This window comes from Erinaceus europaeus, chromosome 1 (genome assembly GCF_950295315.1).
Source record: "Erinaceus europaeus chromosome 1, mEriEur2.1, whole genome shotgun sequence".
NCBI classification, from domain to species: Eukaryota; Metazoa; Chordata; class Mammalia; order Eulipotyphla; family Erinaceidae; genus Erinaceus; species Erinaceus europaeus.
Window position 1 is genome coordinate 194,629,908 of NC_080162.1, and position 17,971 is coordinate 194,647,878.

General features: G+C 39.3%; 1 protein-coding gene across 2 annotated transcripts in view; it reads left to right on the top strand.

Moving 5' to 3' along the window:
• The window catches only part of TOX (thymocyte selection associated high mobility group box), a 380,779-nt gene that overhangs the window by 333,236 nt on the left and 29,572 nt on the right, over nucleotides 1-17,971 (top strand). For both annotated transcript variants that reach the window (XM_007526729.3, XM_060200977.1), the window contains exon 5: nucleotides 6,234-6,464. In XM_007526729.3, coding sequence (XP_007526791.1) covers nucleotides 6,234-6,464 — 231 coding nt within the window. The remainder of the gene's footprint in view (nucleotides 1-6,233; nucleotides 6,465-17,971) is intronic.

Here is a 17,971-nt window from a genome sequence, read left to right on the forward strand (position 1 = left end):
GTTTCCAGTGAGTATATCTCCTAACTTCTTTATCCTGTCATCAGTGCTGCATATTTAGCATACTTTCACTCCTTGAAAATTGTGAGTAGTGTAGCTATGAACAGAGGAGTGCATAGGCCACTTGGAATGCCTGTGCTCATGTTTGGGGGAAACTATTTACATCATAAGATTTATTTCCTCTGTGATTGACATTATTTTCTTTTTTTAATTTAATTTTATTTATTTATTTATTTTTTATTTAAGAAAGGAGACATTAACAAAATCATAGGATGGGGGGGGTACAACTCTACACAATTCCTGCCACCCAATCTCTATATCCCATCCCCTCCCCTGATAGCTTTCCCACTCTCTATCCCTCTGGGAGCATGGACCCAGGGTCGTTGTGGGTTACAGAAGGTGGGAGGTCTGGCTTCTGTAATTGCTTCCCCACTGAACATGGGTGTTGACTGGTCGATCCATACTCCCTGCATGCCTCTCTCTTTCCCTAGTAGGGTGGGTCTCTGGGGAAGCGGAGCTCCGGGACTCCTTGGTGGGCTCTTCAGTCTAGGGAAGCCTGGCTGGCAACCTGATGGCATCTGAAACCTGGTGGCTGAAAAGAGAGTTAACATACAAAGCCAAACAAATTGTTGAAGAATCATGGACCCAAAGGATGGAATAGTGGAGATAAAGTGTTTGGGGGGTACTCACTGCAAACCCTAGTGTACTACTGCTTTCAGGTATATATTTGCCCTAGTTTATGGATACATGTGAACATATGCTCTATCTCCTGGAACCTATTCTATAGCTAGGTTTTGGGACTTTGTTAGGAAGTGAACCACCTGGGATGGAGTTAGAGAATACTATGAAAGGAAAGGTCTCACCTGAGTGATGAAGCTGAAGGGTTGTCATTCCACACCTGAAGTCTCTGGACACAGTCTGAAGTGAAGCATGCTGGGGTGGCACTCGTTGCATTGATTAGGTTGTGATCAGCGGATGCAATATTATTTGATATGAATTGGGAGAAGCATACGAGAAAGTGGGCCCTACCCTAGGGTCCCAGGACTGGGGGAAGTTTAGGCTCTATAGTGGAAATGTGAGGTTCCTGCTGTCTTAGGGTTCAAGAAGACAATGGATAGTTATTGTTAACATGACATTATTTGGTAATTGGGTTAGCTTTGAAAAGTCCCTTTGTTAGACATACAATCAATTTTCCCCCCTCTCATATTAATGAAATAGTGATTTATATGACTACAATTTAATAGGTGTGTACATAAACACCATTCCCATCACCAAAAGATTGTGTCCCATCCCTGATATGATATGCGATCCTAGATATCTGGGAGATCAACCAGAAACTTCTTACATGGAAGTGTGACGCTCTCTCCTGCTTGAGCAATTGCTCTGCCAAGTTGTTCTCCATTCTGCTCCTTCTTAATTCCCCTTGACTTCCCCCCCCCATTTCTCTTCTTTTAAATAATCTTTATTTATTTATTGAATAGAGGCTGTCAGAAACCAAGAGGGGAGGGGGAAGATACAGAGGAAAAGAGACATCTGCAGTCCTACTTCACAAAGACTCCCCCTGCAGGTGTAGACAGGGGACTAGAACCTGGGTCCTCGAGCACTTTCTTCTTCTAGCGTTTGCCCTTCTTCCGTAGCCAGTCAACAGCGTCAGGTTGAGCCTGATGTAAAGTTTCGAGACCTCCTTTGAATCTGGAGAGGTGGCAGTCGTTGACTATGTGGGTCATAGTCTGTCTGGAGCCGCAGGGGCAGTTCGGGTCGTCTCTGGCTCCCCAGCGATGGAACATAGCAGCGCACCAGCCATGGCCTGTTCCATAGCGATTGAGGAGAGCCCAATCATAACGTGCTAGGTCAAAGCCGGGTTGACGCTTGCAGGGGTCTGTGATGAGGTGTTTGTTCTTTACCTCAGCTGACTGCCAGCTCTGTTTCCAAGAGTCTGGAACAGAGAAGTTCAGTGTAGGCGTAGGGGACCAGATTGGATGACGAGACGTCAAGCGTTGGACAGGGTGGGTGAAGATATCCGCATATACTGGCAGGTCCAGTCAAGCGTAGACGTGGGAAATGAACTTAGATGATGCCACATCCCGACGAATATCTGGCGGGGCGATGTTGCTAAGAACTGGCAGCCATAGAACCGGGGTGGAACGGATGGTTCCAGAAATTATCCTCATGGAGGAATATAATTTGGAATCGACCAAGTGGGCATGGGGGCTACGGAACCATACTGGGGCACAGTATTCTGCAGTGGAATAGCATAATGCCTTGAGCACTGTAGCATGTGCACTCAACCAGGTGCACCAAATGTTTTCATGTTTTTGAAAGAATAAAATAAGAAGAATAAAGAGGTTCCCTCGTGCCACAAGCTTCATAGCAAAGATCTGACAAACCACTTGCTCAGAATTGAGTCCCTGTACTTTGTGACATGTGCAGTTAACCAGGTGTGCCACCCCCCAGCCCCTGACTTTTCTTTTTACTGAAAATTTTATTATTGTGGGTATATGAATAATATGAACTGTGTCCATTATAAAAGCACCAAGAAGAATATAAAGACTGATCCCATAATCCAGACAAATCACTATTATGTGAAAGACTAAAGACTTGTTCTGTGTTTTCTGTGTTACCACATATTTGCGTAGTGCAAATTACTTCATTGAATGGATGAGGTTTGATTTTCTGTGACAGAAACCATTTAGACTTTAATTCATTGTTTCTATCGGATTATCACATTGGATTAGTTTTTTAAATTACTGTTTTAGCTATATTGTGTCAGGAACCATGACAAGTTCAGTGAACTAAACCAGATGTTTACAACTCTGGGGCAGGAGACGATCTAACTACACAGATGACTGTAAAATTATAAGTTTAAAGTGTGTCATGAAGGCATATACAGAACTTTAAATGAGTGTGAATAGCATGAACATGACTCGTTTGAAATGTCGTTAAGACATGGAAATAGTGATGTCAAATAGTCATTATTTCAACATTTCAGAACTTGAAGGAAACATGAATTGGACTGTCATTCACCAGTACGCGGTAATGGTAAACTTGTGTTTTAATAAAATTTAAGTAAAAAGTCTTCCAGAATGCTACCATTGAATAGCCTGGTGGAGGAGGAAGGTGAGCCTAAAAACCACTAAGTACAGGGAGCTGGGTGCCAGTGGTTGTGATGGCCTGGGACTTCTCTTTTTCTTTTTAATTTTTATTTATAAAAAGGAAACACTAGGGGAGTCGGGCGGTAGTGCAGCGGGTTAAGCGCACGTGGCAAAAAAGCGCAAGGACCGGCATAAGGATCCTGGTTCAATCCCCGGCTCCCCACCTGCAGGGAAGTCGCTTCACAAGAGGTGAAGCAGGTCTGCAGGTGTCTGTCTTTCTCTCCTACCCTCTGTCTTCCCCTCCTCTCTCCATTTCTCTCTGTCCTATCCAACAACAACAACATCAATAACAACAATAATAACTACCACAATAAAACAAGGGGCAACAAAAAGGGAATAAATAAATATTTAAAAAAAAGAAAAACATTTATTAAAAAAAAAAAAAGGAAAGACTAACAAAACGATAGCATAAGAGATGTACAACTCCACACAATTCCCACCACCAGAACTCTGTATCCCATCCCCTCCCCTGACAGCTTCCCTAGTCTTTAACCCAGTGGGAGTATGGACCCACTGTCATGATGGGATGCAGAAGGTGGAAGGTCTGGCTTCTGTAATTGCTTCCCCGCTCAACATGGGCGTTGGCAGGTTGATCCATATGTCCAGCCTGTCTCTCTCTTTCCCTAGTGGGGCAGGGCTCTGGGGAAGCAGAGCTCCAGGACACATTGGTGGGTTCATATACCCAGGGAAATCAGGTTAGCCTCATGGTAGCATCTGGAGCCTGGTGGCTGAAAAAGAGATAAGATAGAAAGCAGAGCAAATTGTTGACTAATCATCAACTAAAGGCTGGAATGTTGCAGGTGAATATTTGGGGGGGTCTCCATTTTGGAAAAAGCTATAGTTCTGTTTTAGGTCTATTCCAAGTAGCCCTTGACCCTACTAGTTTTTGCCTGAGCCTGGCATCTAATATGCAGGTGGACCCAGGTTATTGTCTAGGGAGATGGTGTCAGAGTTGGAAAAGGGACTAGAAAGCTGGATCAGGGAAGAGAGTAGCTCCCAAATATGTGGAAAATATATCAATATTGCTACATGTAAACCCCATCAATCTGATCTGGGGCCCATATTCAGCATAGGAGCCTATGTAACCTCTGCATCCCTGTAGGTCTGAGCTCACATTCTGTGGTCATGGCTAGGAACATTCCAGGCTGCACTAATTTCAGGACCCATCTTCCTGAAGTGGTAGATAAGAGTATGCTGACCGTTCAACCTCCCTTCAGAAAATGGAACAGTGGATTTTTCTTTCTTTCTCTCTTTCTTTCTCTCTCTCTCTTTCTTTCTTTCTTTCTTTCTTTCTTTTTTTTTTTTACCAAAGCACCAATAGCTCTGGTTTGTGGGGACTGATCCAGGAACTTTATAGCCTTAGGCATGAGAGTCTCTTTACATAACCATTATGCTGTCTATCCCCACCCCACCTGTGACCTTTAGAAGAGAGGAAACTCATAGTAGAAATCAAGTGAGGAACAGGTTTTAAAAGCCACTGTAGTTAGCTCAGTAACCCCAATTCACTTCCAGAGTGCCAGGTCATAAATGCAGCGGAGCTGAGTATGGCCAGTACAGGCGATCATCCAGTGGGTGCTTGTGAAGAAAAAAAAAAAAAAATCTATGGTCCTCTGGAGCCTTGGAGCAGAAAGGACATTTTCTTGTTTCATGTTTTTATTTTGAAATGTATTTAAATATCAGTTGAAAGTGTTTGGGGGGAGAAGGGACCAATGTTGGTTTCCCCAACATTTAAAAAGTTTGTCTCCCATTATCTCAATAAAGAATTGAGGAGAGAGCATGATTTTCAGGAATTTTAAATTTTATTTGAGAAAATTGAGAACATTCACTTGTTAGAACATGAGAGAGAGAGAGAGAGAGAGAGAAAGAGAGAGAGTTGATACTCACATGATGCTATCTGGGGAGAGAGAGAGGAAGAACGAGAAGCCCACAGGTCGAGCTTTAAAAGCCAAGCCCCACCTCCACCTTTCCAAGAATCACCTGTCACCACCCCCATTTTCTGGGTGGCTCCCTCCAGGTACCCCATATCCCTCAACAGAAGGGTAGCTTCAGTGTATGAGGACAGAAAGTTGTCCGGTCTTCCCACTCTTAGGTATTTTGATTTAATCAATGCAGAGTAAGTCCTTCCCTACCTTCCCTGACTGACTCTCTCTCTCTCTCTCTCTCTCTCCATTTTTGGGGAGGCAAAATAGTTTACTTGGATAGCAGGAGAGTTTTTGTCATGTGTTTGAAAAGAGTCTTTCTCAGCCCTTACTGAAAGAAGCTTCAGTATTGTGGTTGGTTTGTCCTCTTTTTCCTCTTCTTCCTCTTCCTTTCTCTTTCCCTTTCTTTTTTCCCCCTTCTCCTTCCTGTTCCTCTTCACTTCCTCCTCTCCCTCCTTCTCTTCCTCCTCACTCTTGTTTTGTTCTCTCTCACTCTCTCTCTCTCTCTCTCTCTCTCTCTCTTCACTTTCTTAGCCCAGGTTCACAGAGCAGTTGCTGGCCTATGTGTATAATTTCTTATCACCCATGACTGGTTCTTTACATCCACCATGCTCTGGGACCTCAACACTCTCTTCACCCCTTCCAAGTTTTCCCCCTGCCTCCACTGCATCACTCTTACCCATCTGTAAAACATAGTCTGGAGCTGTGAAGCTCAGGAGATGGCCAAAGGTGGGGGGGGGGGGTGGAAAAGAAGATCCATAATTGAGAAATCTACATAATGATGTAGTCAGCTAAAATGAGATTTGGAGATAAGGAGAAATTTAAATACATTTGCACAAGTGGTATTCCATACCCACTAAGGTTATTATATCATTTCAGTGTGAAACCACCTTAGTCTAAGACACAATTTAGAGGCTCGGGCATGAAAGAGATTAAATAATATTAGTTTTCCTTGTACGTTTAGAGTAAACCCATGCATTTTACTTTTTTAATAAATTTAAAATGATAGAAAAACCAAAACAAATCTTAAAACAAGAATGTGCGTGCTAGTGTAGTGACTGTGGGTGGATATAGCCAAATCTCAATAGAGAACAAACATGATTTGGTTTTCTCCCCTGTTGTTGTTGACGGTTCCTTTATATTTTCTATGTGATTCTTATTTCAGATCAATGGTGGAGAAAAAAGACCTGCGTCTGACATGGGGAAAAAACCAAAAACTCCCAAAAAGAAGAAGAAGAAGGATCCTAATGAACCCCAGAAGCCTGTGTCTGCTTATGCGTTGTTCTTTCGAGATACTCAGGCCGCTATCAAGGGCCAAAATCCAAATGCTACCTTTGGTGAAGTGTCTAAGATTGTGGCTTCAATGTGGGATGGTTTAGGAGAGGAACAAAAACAGGTAAGAAAGGACATGATTGGATTGGATTTGAGAAAGCGTGCACACTCTCTAGCAAAATGATGCCTGAGGTCCAGTCAGAACTGATCTTCAAGATACATAGCCTTCTTTTATTACTCTTCTCTAAGTAGCATGTTAGTACCTTTGTTTCAAAGTTTATGTACCACAGTCACCTTTGGAAAGACTTTTACATATCGCAGCCAGGATGACATCATTCCCTCAGTGTTGCTATGTGATCATCTAGACTGAAAAAAAAAAATTCTAAGAGTATTTTGAGAACTGTCCACACTTCACTTACTACTTACCCTTTTGTCATCCAAATACTTTTTGCTAAATGAACCTCAAATTTAAGGGTTAGACCATCATGGTATATTATTCAGTTCCACAAATAACATATTTTAAAGCTGTGTTTAATGGGACCAGATACCTGGTCTATTTTTTTTTTCTCTTGGTAATTGCTGTGGTGAGACTGGAGGCCTCATATAGCAATGACCATATAAAGCACTTCTCATCACTGGTAGCTCAAGAGTTTCAGTGATAATGGGAATCATAGAAAAAGCAAGAAACCCTACGTAAATGTCACCCACCTCAATAAAGGAGCATTTCTGACTCCATGACTTCAGGGATTAGTTTGTTATTGTTTAAAATTGTATTGCCATAAAGAAAAAAAAAATCAGATAACCAAAATCATGAAAGCAAAGTCATCTGCATGCTTAGAAAGACATAGTTGTACTACATACAGTACAGGATTTCATGAGTGATCTATTGTTCTCATGATACATCAATACAATACAGAGGTCTTTACCTCTTCCCATCAGAATCAAGCTGTATCTAGGAAGAACTCTTACTTAAATCCATTTGGAATATCTACAATTTGTGAATATATAAGTATGTGTCAAGTAAATAATGTTTGATACCTTTATAAAAAAGAATAGTTTCACACCATATATCTTATCTGCTCTGCTCAATATTTAGGAATTTTACCCAAATTTTGCAGACTATGAAGTGGGGTCAGATAATTCAATTCATTCATTTATTCATTCAACACATATGTCTTCCTTACTTAATGTGTGCCTAATTTTAATATTAAATTTAATATCACAGTGGGTGAAGCATTAGAGTCATAAGCATAAGGTCCCGAGTTCAATTCTCAGCAACACATATACCAGAGTGATGTCTGGGTCTTTCTCTTGTCGTGCTGCTCCATGGAGAAGAGAGAGAGGAGATCCTGAGCGAAGAGGTAACACAAATCTTTATTTGTGCTGGCACCTCAGAGTTGGGTGAGAGAGAAGCAGGTTGGGCCACATGGAGGTAGCAAAGATGGCCGCCTCATGCAGCAACACACCGAAGTGAAGAGCTGGCAAGAGAGAGAGTTGCGGAAGAAGGGCTTTTATGGGAGTAGCTCTGGCGAGAATGGGAAGGGGGAGGAGTAACCATAGCACTCCAGGGTAGGATAATAACTCTCGTGAGAATGGGAAGGTGGAGGAGTAACCAGAGCACTGCAACTATTGTGGGGAATAGACAATGCCCTGAGGGCACAACATGGCGAACAGGCGCTCTGAGAATGTCCCACCTCTCGCGGGAACTAGCAATAGACTGAGGGGACAACATGGCAGATGTGACTGCATCTGCACAATTTCTGCACATTCTCTCTCTCTTTTCTCATTAATAATTTTTTTTTTTTTAAAAAGATCTTTATAAAGATCGGGGGAGTACTTAGTATACTAGAAACTATATATGAGACACACTTAGAATGCAGGCCATTCGGGGGACAAGCAGAAAGAGGTTCAAAGAAATGAAACTGGATGCTTCTTACACAAGGGAGCAGATTGCATCCAAGGAAGCACCACTCTACGGCTACATAACAGCCCTTGTCTAACAGTCTGCAAGAAATGCCAGCAAAGCAAACACGCCTGCCTAGAATGCACATTTGGGCATCAAGAGAATTTCAGCAAAGTATCCAAAACTGTTATTGCGGTGTATTGCCACCTGTTCTTTTCCTTTTCTGTTGACTCATTGTGCCAACATAATAGAATATCTTGTTTCAAACTTAATTATATTTTACTCTCATTTATTATTCAAGTTGGTGATCACACATACTGGTATGTATTTTTAAAGGAATGTTGCTGGAGCAGATTAGATGCAGACCATTCAACTTCGACATTGGGGACAAATATGCATGTTTCAGAGCAGCCCCACATGATGCGATTGGCATTGTGTTGGCAGCTGGTTCAAGTAGGATCTAGGCTAGCATTTCACGTGCTGCAATTGTTCAGAAATCCTGTTGTCATAATAGCCATCAATTATGAGCCACTACAAATATAAACACAAACTGGAGAAAAAAATGGACAAAATTATTGATGACTTATTAGGGGCTCCGAAAATTACAATATTTAAGGGAAAACAGCCATTAGTGAGATTACAGCTGGATGTTTTCCTGAGAGCCAGAGGGAGCATGACTAGTGGAGCTGTTCTATGTCTATATCACATGCTTCCTCATTGTGGAGCGCCATCAGGAAGGCAAAGCCATTGCAGAAAGGCAGACTTTTCTTTTCAGGATCCACAGCAAAACACTTGCAGATGTGCATTTCTGTGAAGACTCCTTCAAAGAAAAGTCTAAAAGAAACTGAATGACAAGAGAAAAAAAAAAAAGTCTTCAGGAAATCAAAATCTCTTTTATGCATCATTCGTACACTGTGAATGAACCAGCTTCACATATCAGAGTTCTCCATATATTCTCTCTTTGATAATTTGGAAGATGGGGCTGAATGTAGAAGGGGGCAGAACAGTGGGATTCCATCCAGAAATCTCAAGTGTTAATGTATTATAAGACAATCGAGAACCCCATTTCAGAAACACACTAACTTACTTAAAAGGCACCAGATGGAGAAAGGGAAATAAAACTTAAGTATTGCTGTGATATTGGTCTTTGCTACTTATCTTTCACTGACTGGAACCTACAGGGAAAGAAAAATAATAACACTTTATATTAAGCTTCCCTCAGCATCTTTTTTTAAATGAAGTTCCAGCTAAATTTCCTGTCTGTCCCCACTACTTCTGTTTTTTTTTTTTTTTTTTCTAGTCATCAAAGTTTAAGATCTGGGTCCATGAAGACAATATAAAACAAATCAAACCTTAATAAATGAAAGAGTGGGCCCTGCCTTGAAGCTGGAGGGATTGGGCCAAAGAACTCAAGGATTCTTGAATCTTTCTCAGCCACAGAAAGGAGGCTCTTAAGTGAAAAAGGAAAGTCACCTGAAATCAGAGCCAGATGTAAATTACTAAATGAATCTTTAAGTTTCTAATTGGAGACACAGTCAGGCTGTAATACATTTAAATTACAAACAAAATGTTCTTGTTTACATTACATTAAATGGCTTTCCAGCTTCAGCCGAAGAACTAAATGCACATGCTGTTATGCTAAAAATGGAGTGGAGGGTCTATTTCAGAGCTTGGTGTATTCAGGAGAAACCACAGCTCAGCTCACAGTGCCCAAAGAGTGTATTTTAGTAAATGTAGCTCTGCTGGGGAAGAGAAGAATGGATTTACCTGGAGATCCACAGCTTGAGGAGCAGATATCACTTGCAAGGAAACTGAATGCTGTAACATATGCCTTCTTTCAGGATGCATAATTCATATCTGAGGATATTAGCCATAGCAGTTCAGCTCAATAGCAACACCTCATTATTTTATCCCTCAGTATTTATTCCTATGTTTGACGCCTCGTGAAATTACTGTTAATGTGTTTATATAAGGGCAGATCTGACACAAGTGGGAAGAATGTAATTTTCCACTCATTCTTTCCTGCTGCTGTGTCCTCTTCCCCTGCTAAAGTGGCAAGTGTAAATAGTTAATTTGCTTCAATTATGAGCCTGTCCTGCTAAATTAGAAGCAGCAGGGATATGAAGAGCCAGAATTATACTTATGAGGCAACTGACAAATTCTCTGAGCCCACGGAATCAAATCATTCACTCCTCATTGGCGTTCCGACACCCACTGCGCAAATGCTGCCGGAGAGCCCCCGCCCTCCTTATCCGATGATAAAAATGTGTATTTTACGTCAGCAGTATTCATGATTAGTGAAGATCTTGTTACGTCATCACATCTTATGCATGTTTCTCTTGGCTATTTCCTTATAAACGTTGTTCATTTTTCCCAATTCTTTTCAAACTAAGAGTAAAGAACTAGCAAAGCAATTCGTTCAAAAAAAAAAAAAACTGGGATGTGAGAAAAGCTTATATTCATAGGAAATTCAAAACTCAGAATTAAATCTTGAGCATAAAGTAGCAAGCCTGCTTTACTTCTAAAATGCGACCATCTAATCCGAGGTGTAATTATGCTACACAAATAAATGGGGTTACTGTAGCTTTTCCTGCAGAAGCCTGACCTGTGGTGCTTACATATAAAAATAGGAGCAGGCTTTTCACTTGAATGTTTCCATGAAGTAGAGAGGAAGAGATTTTTGAATGTCATACTTAGTCTAATTGATTGCGTTTTGTGTATTATTAGTGAAAAATGTTCGAGCTCTTTTGGTTGTCTGTATCACACCCTTTATGTCCATGTTAAATTTGAAGAGATAATTAGCACTAGGGAGATAGCACAATGGTTATGCAAAAAGACTTCAATGCCTGAGGCTCTAATGTCCCAGGTTCGATCCCCCAATACCACCATACGCCAGAGCTGTGCAATGTGCTCTTGTCTCTCTGTTTCTATGTATCTTTCCCTCTGGATGTCTCTCTCCTTAAAATAAAATTTAAAAAATATCTTAAAGTCTTTAAAGAAAAGAAATAGACTGAAAAGAAGACAAAATTCATTTACTGTACACTGAGCACTTGCTCTTAAACTGAATAATCAGGAAAGGAGAAACTGAGACTAGGATTATATGCTCTTTCATAAATACTCCCAAAGCGCCAACTATGTTCCGTGTATTGCCCTGTATTCTAAGATTTCAACTGTAGACAAAAAAAAAAAAAAAAAAAAGCAGTTCGTGCAATTGCATGTCAAGGGAGACATCAAGGACATATCTCAGCTAGGAGGAGCCATTGATTAAACAGAATTGGGTCTTTGAAACCACATAAATTTGATTCACTGGATGCTTCCACCATACTTGGTGTAAGACAGTAGATACTGTATTGCCAGTCAAGCATTTCTTGTTGAAAGAACGAAAGGCTATACATTTGAAGATGTTTGACATCAAAATGTATGCAATGGAGGCATGCTCTGTGCCTTCTAATTTTGTAGCTTCAGTGCTTTCTACCACAGCAGATACGTAGCAGGCACTCAATATGATATTAAAAACAACTGAACAACATTATACTTTTTTTAAATGTTTTTATTAGTGATTTAATATTGATTTACAAATCGATAACAGGGGTATAATTTCACACCTTTCCCACCACCAGAGTTTTTGCCCCAAGTCCCTCCACTGGAAATTGCATTAGTTCTCCCAAGATCACAGGTATGGGTTGACTGTTTCTATATATCCTTTTTTCTATGGTCCTTCCTTTTCTTTTTTTTATTATTCTCTATTCTATTTATTATTTTAAGCACTTTATTGAATACATATACATATGCATTCATATATGGTAGGAAAACTAAGTAAGCCAACTTATGTAGAAAGGGCAAATATTATATATTAATAAAAGACTTCTAGGACCAAAGAGAGCTGTCAGCAGCCAGGGTCCATCTCTGAGACTGCATATGCCACAGAGCAGAGCTCTGGTCACTCATTCTCTCCTCTCTAATAAAAATAAAAATTTGTTTTCTTGTTGCTGAGTTTGTTGAGCTCTCTCTACAGTTTAGTTTATTATCATTTTGTCTGATGTATGGCCTCTAAAGGTCTTCACTCATTCTTTAAAAAATTCTCTTTGTATGGGAGTCGGGTGGTAGGTAGCGCAGCGGGTTAAGTACACATCCAGCATAAGGATCCTGGTAGGAGCCCCCGGCTCCCCACCTGCAGGGGAGTCACTTCACAGGTGGTGAAGCAGGTCTGCAGGTGTCTGTCTTTCTCTCCCCCTCTGTCGTCCCCTCCTCTCTCCATTTCTCTCTGTCCTATCCAACAATGAAGACAAAAAAAAAAAAAAAAAAACTACAACAATAAAACAACAAGGGCAAAAAAAGGGAATTAAAAAAAAAGTCACTTTGTTTGGGTGGAGGTTTCTTTTGCTGTGCAGAAGTCCCATTGGTTTATTATTTATTTGCTTATTATCTTTTATTATTAGTGATTTAATAATGATCAACAAGATTGTGAGATAAGAGGCGTACAATTCCACACAATTCCCACCACCAGAGTACTGTATCCCATTTCCTCCATTGGAAGCTCCCCTAGTCTTTATCCATCTGGGAGTATGGACCAAAGATGTTTATGGGGTTCAGAAAGTGGAAGGTCTGACTTCTGTAGCTGCTTCTCTGCTAGACATGGGCATTGACAGGTTGATCCATAACCCCAGCCTGTTTCTATCTCTCCCTAGACACATTTCCAGGACACATTGGTGAGGTCATCTGCCCAGAGAGTTCAGGATAGAATCATAGGGGCATCTGTAACTTGGTGGCTGGCATAATGTCAAAATGTTTAATCAACAGGAGCCATAAAGTAGGAATAGGCCAAGTGGGAATATGAGTTTTTGAGTAAATAGAAACTAAGTATTCTGTCTTGGGAATTTTCCTAGAGGCTGATGACTCAGCTGGAGCTTGATAGCTAACCTACAGGAGGACTAAAAACTGAACACTATTATACTTAGCCTGAGCCATCCTTATTTAGTAAATCAGCAGATGTGTCTATAGTCATTTTTTTCAGACAAGGAGCTTGCATTTGGCAACTACTGTTCCAGAAGCAAGTCATACCATAGTCATACTGACCATCTACATGGATCAGATGGTCCCAGAAAATAATCAAGAGCAAGATTTCTTTTGTCACATCCTATACTATTTTAAGTCCTCTGAATACTATACTACAATGTTCTTATACTTCTGGTATACTTTATAAAATGCTGAGCATGTTACACAAGATGGAAATTGAACCATATGCAAGAACTGAATTCTATGTAAAATACAGATGCACTTGCTCTAACTATCCTAAGTAATAACAGCATTGAAAGCTGCTGCAAATGTTAATTTCTAAAGAATATGTCAGGGAATTGTGACAACATTAGTATTCCTTATACATATCTGTACTTCTTTGCACATTCTATAAATATGAATTTATACTCTGGAAAAAACTACATTTGTAGCTTAACAAAAAAAAATAAAGAAAAATGGTTTTAATTCTTAATAGCATCTGAAGAGATTTCAGCAGTGGAAAAATTATAGATTTTTCTTTATTATACATAGTCCATCTTTTTGACTGAAATAAACTATGACTAGAGATTAACTTAGAGCTAGAGCAGAAAAGATGGGAGGAAGGAAGAATTAAATAGTATTTGTAGGACTTTGCTTTTTTTGTATGAATTCGATGGATTGGAGAAAGAAGAGAAAGCAAAAGAAAAAGATGACAGATTTCATTAGTCCCCTTTTTTTCTATTTGAGTATATCACATTCATTGAAATTGAACGGCTGATTTTAATTAGGGATTATTAGCTTGTGAAAGCCTGTGTACATTCTGGTATTTAAAAGATATCAAAAAATGAATCACTAGATTACATGAACAGAATTGGGCTTCTCTTGCATTGCATTTGGTGTTTATCTACATGTGATTTAGTTTAGCCATTATATATGTTTTAGTTTAACCACTAAGATGCAATCCTTAAATGGGATATGGTAGCTTTCTTAAAATAACAAACCACAGCATATAACTAAGTTAGGACAGGATAAATTTAAATGTGTTTGGATGAGCTGGGGGAAATGATAAATGATGTATTATGATTTTTTCAATCCTCATCTGGCCAACTTTGCACTTTATTTCAAACAGCTGTAGACCATTTGGAAGCCATTTTGTAGCTCAACTGAGAACTAATATTTACTGTATAAATCACATATCTTTAAAATATTTGTCTTTCCCTGAGAGAAAGACTGTTTCTTTCCCAAACTTAACTTTGACATAAATCAGACCTGTCCTCCTAGGTTAGAAAGCTTAATCATTACAGTGGGTTGTTCATTGCCAAATGTAGTCGGCATCATCTTCAATTTCAACAAGGAGACTTTCTCCACCCATGACTAGAGGTTTTTTGAAAGCTTTTTGAGAAACTTTACTAATGACTTTCAAATATCTGTTCTAAAGGATAAATTTCCCCCATTACATGAGTATATGTAAGCCTTGTATATATATATATATATATATATGTAAGCCTTGTGCATTTCAGTGGCATTTTTTTTTCTCTTTAGACATTGCCTTTAAATATAGCATTTTAAAAATCATCTGTACAATTTTAGAGGTAGCATCAGAAAGACACACGCAGTGTATAATATTGGATCCATTAGGTAGTTCTCAAAGGTGGAGGTTCCAAATTGCTGTCAGTGAAACAACCTCAGATTTTAATTCTATGCTGGACTACACCCCTTTAAACACAATTACAGAAATATACCTTTGACATTGCCACCCTTTGAATCCTTTCCCTGAACATCTGCAGCTATTCAGGAAAGCACAGATCCATCAATCCATGTAATGTGACGTGATGAGTTGACTCCTTCCTAAAGTGGTATTGAGGTACTTGGATGATGTTCCCACATACCTAATCATCAATAGCCAATAGGGAGCCATTTGTAGAAAACAGGGAGGTATGCATGCTGGTCAGGTATTCCGTAACAACATCGATCCCCAAGTGAATCCAGTGCACATATATTCAGCCTGAAACACATTTGAGTTGGCCACCTTTCTCCTGGTTGTTAATCAACAAATTTCAGCAAAAGTTAACACTTTGTGCATTGTTAACTACAAGGAGTCCTGCAAAGGGATAGAACTATATAGCAACACTGTTGCTGTTTCAAGAGAAACCAAGTGAAAGAAAAAAAGATAGCTACTACAGTATGGCCATTTTGCCATGCTCTTATCTGCATGGAAAATTTTTTAGAAAAATGGTAGTTTGGAAAATGCTGTGGATCTGTTGTGATCCAAACCCTAGTAGATATTAACAAGCAATAATAGGAAAGCTTTGAGTATACAAATATAAACTACTAAACAAAATATTTAGTGAATATATATATATTGTTGTTGTTGTTGTTATGAACATCTGCAGGCCTTCACTGTTCCAGGATGACTTTTCAGATAGAGACAAGAGACAGAGAAGTTGGGGTGGAAGGAGGGAGGGAATAAAATTAACAGCACTGAAGTTTACTTCAATGTGGTGGATGTAAAGCTTGAACTTGGGTCACATACATAACAAAACAGTACACTACCCAAGTAAGTTATTTTGCCATCTCTTAAAAAAAAAGTTCTATCTGACAGAAAAAACTTGAATTAGTTTTAAGGCATTAAAATTAGTGCAAGTGCTGTCAATTTAATGCTACCCGTAAGTATTATAAGTTTAATCATAAATTATGTTTTAAAGAAGAGTGTAAAAAAATACTACAAGCAGAAATCTGCCTCTCAAGAAAAACAGAAAGCTTTGTTCTGATTGTGGTTAAGCATTTACTAAACTCAATAACATTTATCTGCTGTCACATGGGAATTTACAAAAAAAAAAGATTCTGTATTTGATTTCCAATAAATTTATAGTACTTTCATACACTAGACTGAAAGGATTTATTGACAATTTTTAAGGAAAAAAAAACTTTTATGTTTCTTCAGTTTCATATTTATTAAAGTTGGAGGAATGATTACATGATAATATTGTACTAATTCTTAGTTACCTTTGATAGTTGCCTTTTATTACACCAGAATCCCAAAAATAAAAGTCTAGCTGATAACCTCTCTAAAGAAGGGAAACATCTGGCATATTCATTTCACAGGGTTCTTTATAATTCTGTTGACTAGGCTAGTCACTGGTTTACCTTAAGTGAAATGTTCTGCCTTAATTGAACTGTTCATGAGTAAATAATATTTCTCACAGCTTGATTCCACAGTTGGGCACAAGGCTCAAGCAACTGCCTTTGGGATTAGAAATCACAAATTGATCTCAGATGCCAACTTCAGCAGATATTTGGACTTTAAACGTAATTCATATGTAAACTGTTCTGACTAATTTAAGAGCCATGTTTCAATTCTCATCTATATCTAGTTTGGGGGCTCAGTATTACAAAGTATCATTAGCCAATTCCCACTCCCTGTAGCAAAATCAAAGGTACAGGAAAGATAAAATAGTTGAGTCAATATAGATGCATTTACCTGCCCACCTGTGGGGCTGGGGGAGGTAAATGTATTTACTAGTGGTGGAGCAGTGTTGAAGGTGTCTCTCTGCCTCTCTCTATCTCTATCTCCTTTCCCCTCTCACTTTTTCTCTGTTCTATCAAACCAAATCAATAAATAAAGTATAAAAATAATAAAATGCTTTTATTTTTTTTAAAAAAAGAAAATACATTTACCATTCTGTAGTAAATGATGAAAATATTTAAGATGGATTTGAAAAGATTACTAAAAAGAAACTCCATAGCCTTGAAAGAATCAACTTAATGACAGCAACCACGCGTATTCATTTTGCTAATCTTTTACTTTCAACTTTAATGAGTCTTTTCTAACTAGAGATGTGACCTTTAACATAGTGAGTCTGTTTTTAGTACTTTTGCTCAATTTCAGGTGATTCTACTTTTATTTTCAAGATGAATTCCTCTTCAAAAATCAAAAGCTTGTGCAAACTGAAATTCATTTAAGAACATTTTAACTTTCCACAAGGAGATGTCTTCAGACCGTGTTTTGCTTAGAAAAGGCCTGCCCAGGGGCTACATGGCATATGTGCAGGCCGTCATCAGCCACTCTGGGTATACATTCGACTTGCAGTGTGTCTCTCCCTGCCATCATTATTTTTGAGTCTTTTAAAAATAAAACTTCAGGGAGTCGGGTGTTAGAGTGAGTTAAGTAAGTACGCATGGTGCAAAGTGCAAAGACCAGCGTAAGGATCCCAGTTTGAGCCCCCGGGTCCCCACCTGCAGGGGAGTCCCTTCACAGGCGGTGAAGCAGATCTGCAGATGTCTCTCTTTTTCTCCCCTCTGTCTTCCCCTCTTCTCTTTATTTCTCTCTGTCCTATCCAATAACGAAGACATCAATAACAACAACAATAATACCTGCAACAACAATAAAAAGGGCAACAAAAGAGAAAATAAATATAAAAAATGTAAAAATAAAATAAAAATAGAACTTCAAAGCTCAAATCTTTTTCTTTTTTTCCTTTTTTTTTTTTTCCCTCCAGGGTTATTGCTGCGGCTCGGCGCCTGCACTACAAATCCAATGCTCCTGGAGGCCATTTCTCCCATTTTTTGCTGCCCTTGTTGCTGTTATTGTTATTGTTGTTATAGCTGTTGTTGTTGGAGAGGGCAGAGAGAAATCCGGAGAGGAGGGGAAGACAGAGAGGAAAAGAAAGACACCTACAGGCCTGCTTCACCATTTGAAAAGTGACCCCCCTGCAGGTGGGGAGCCCAGGGCT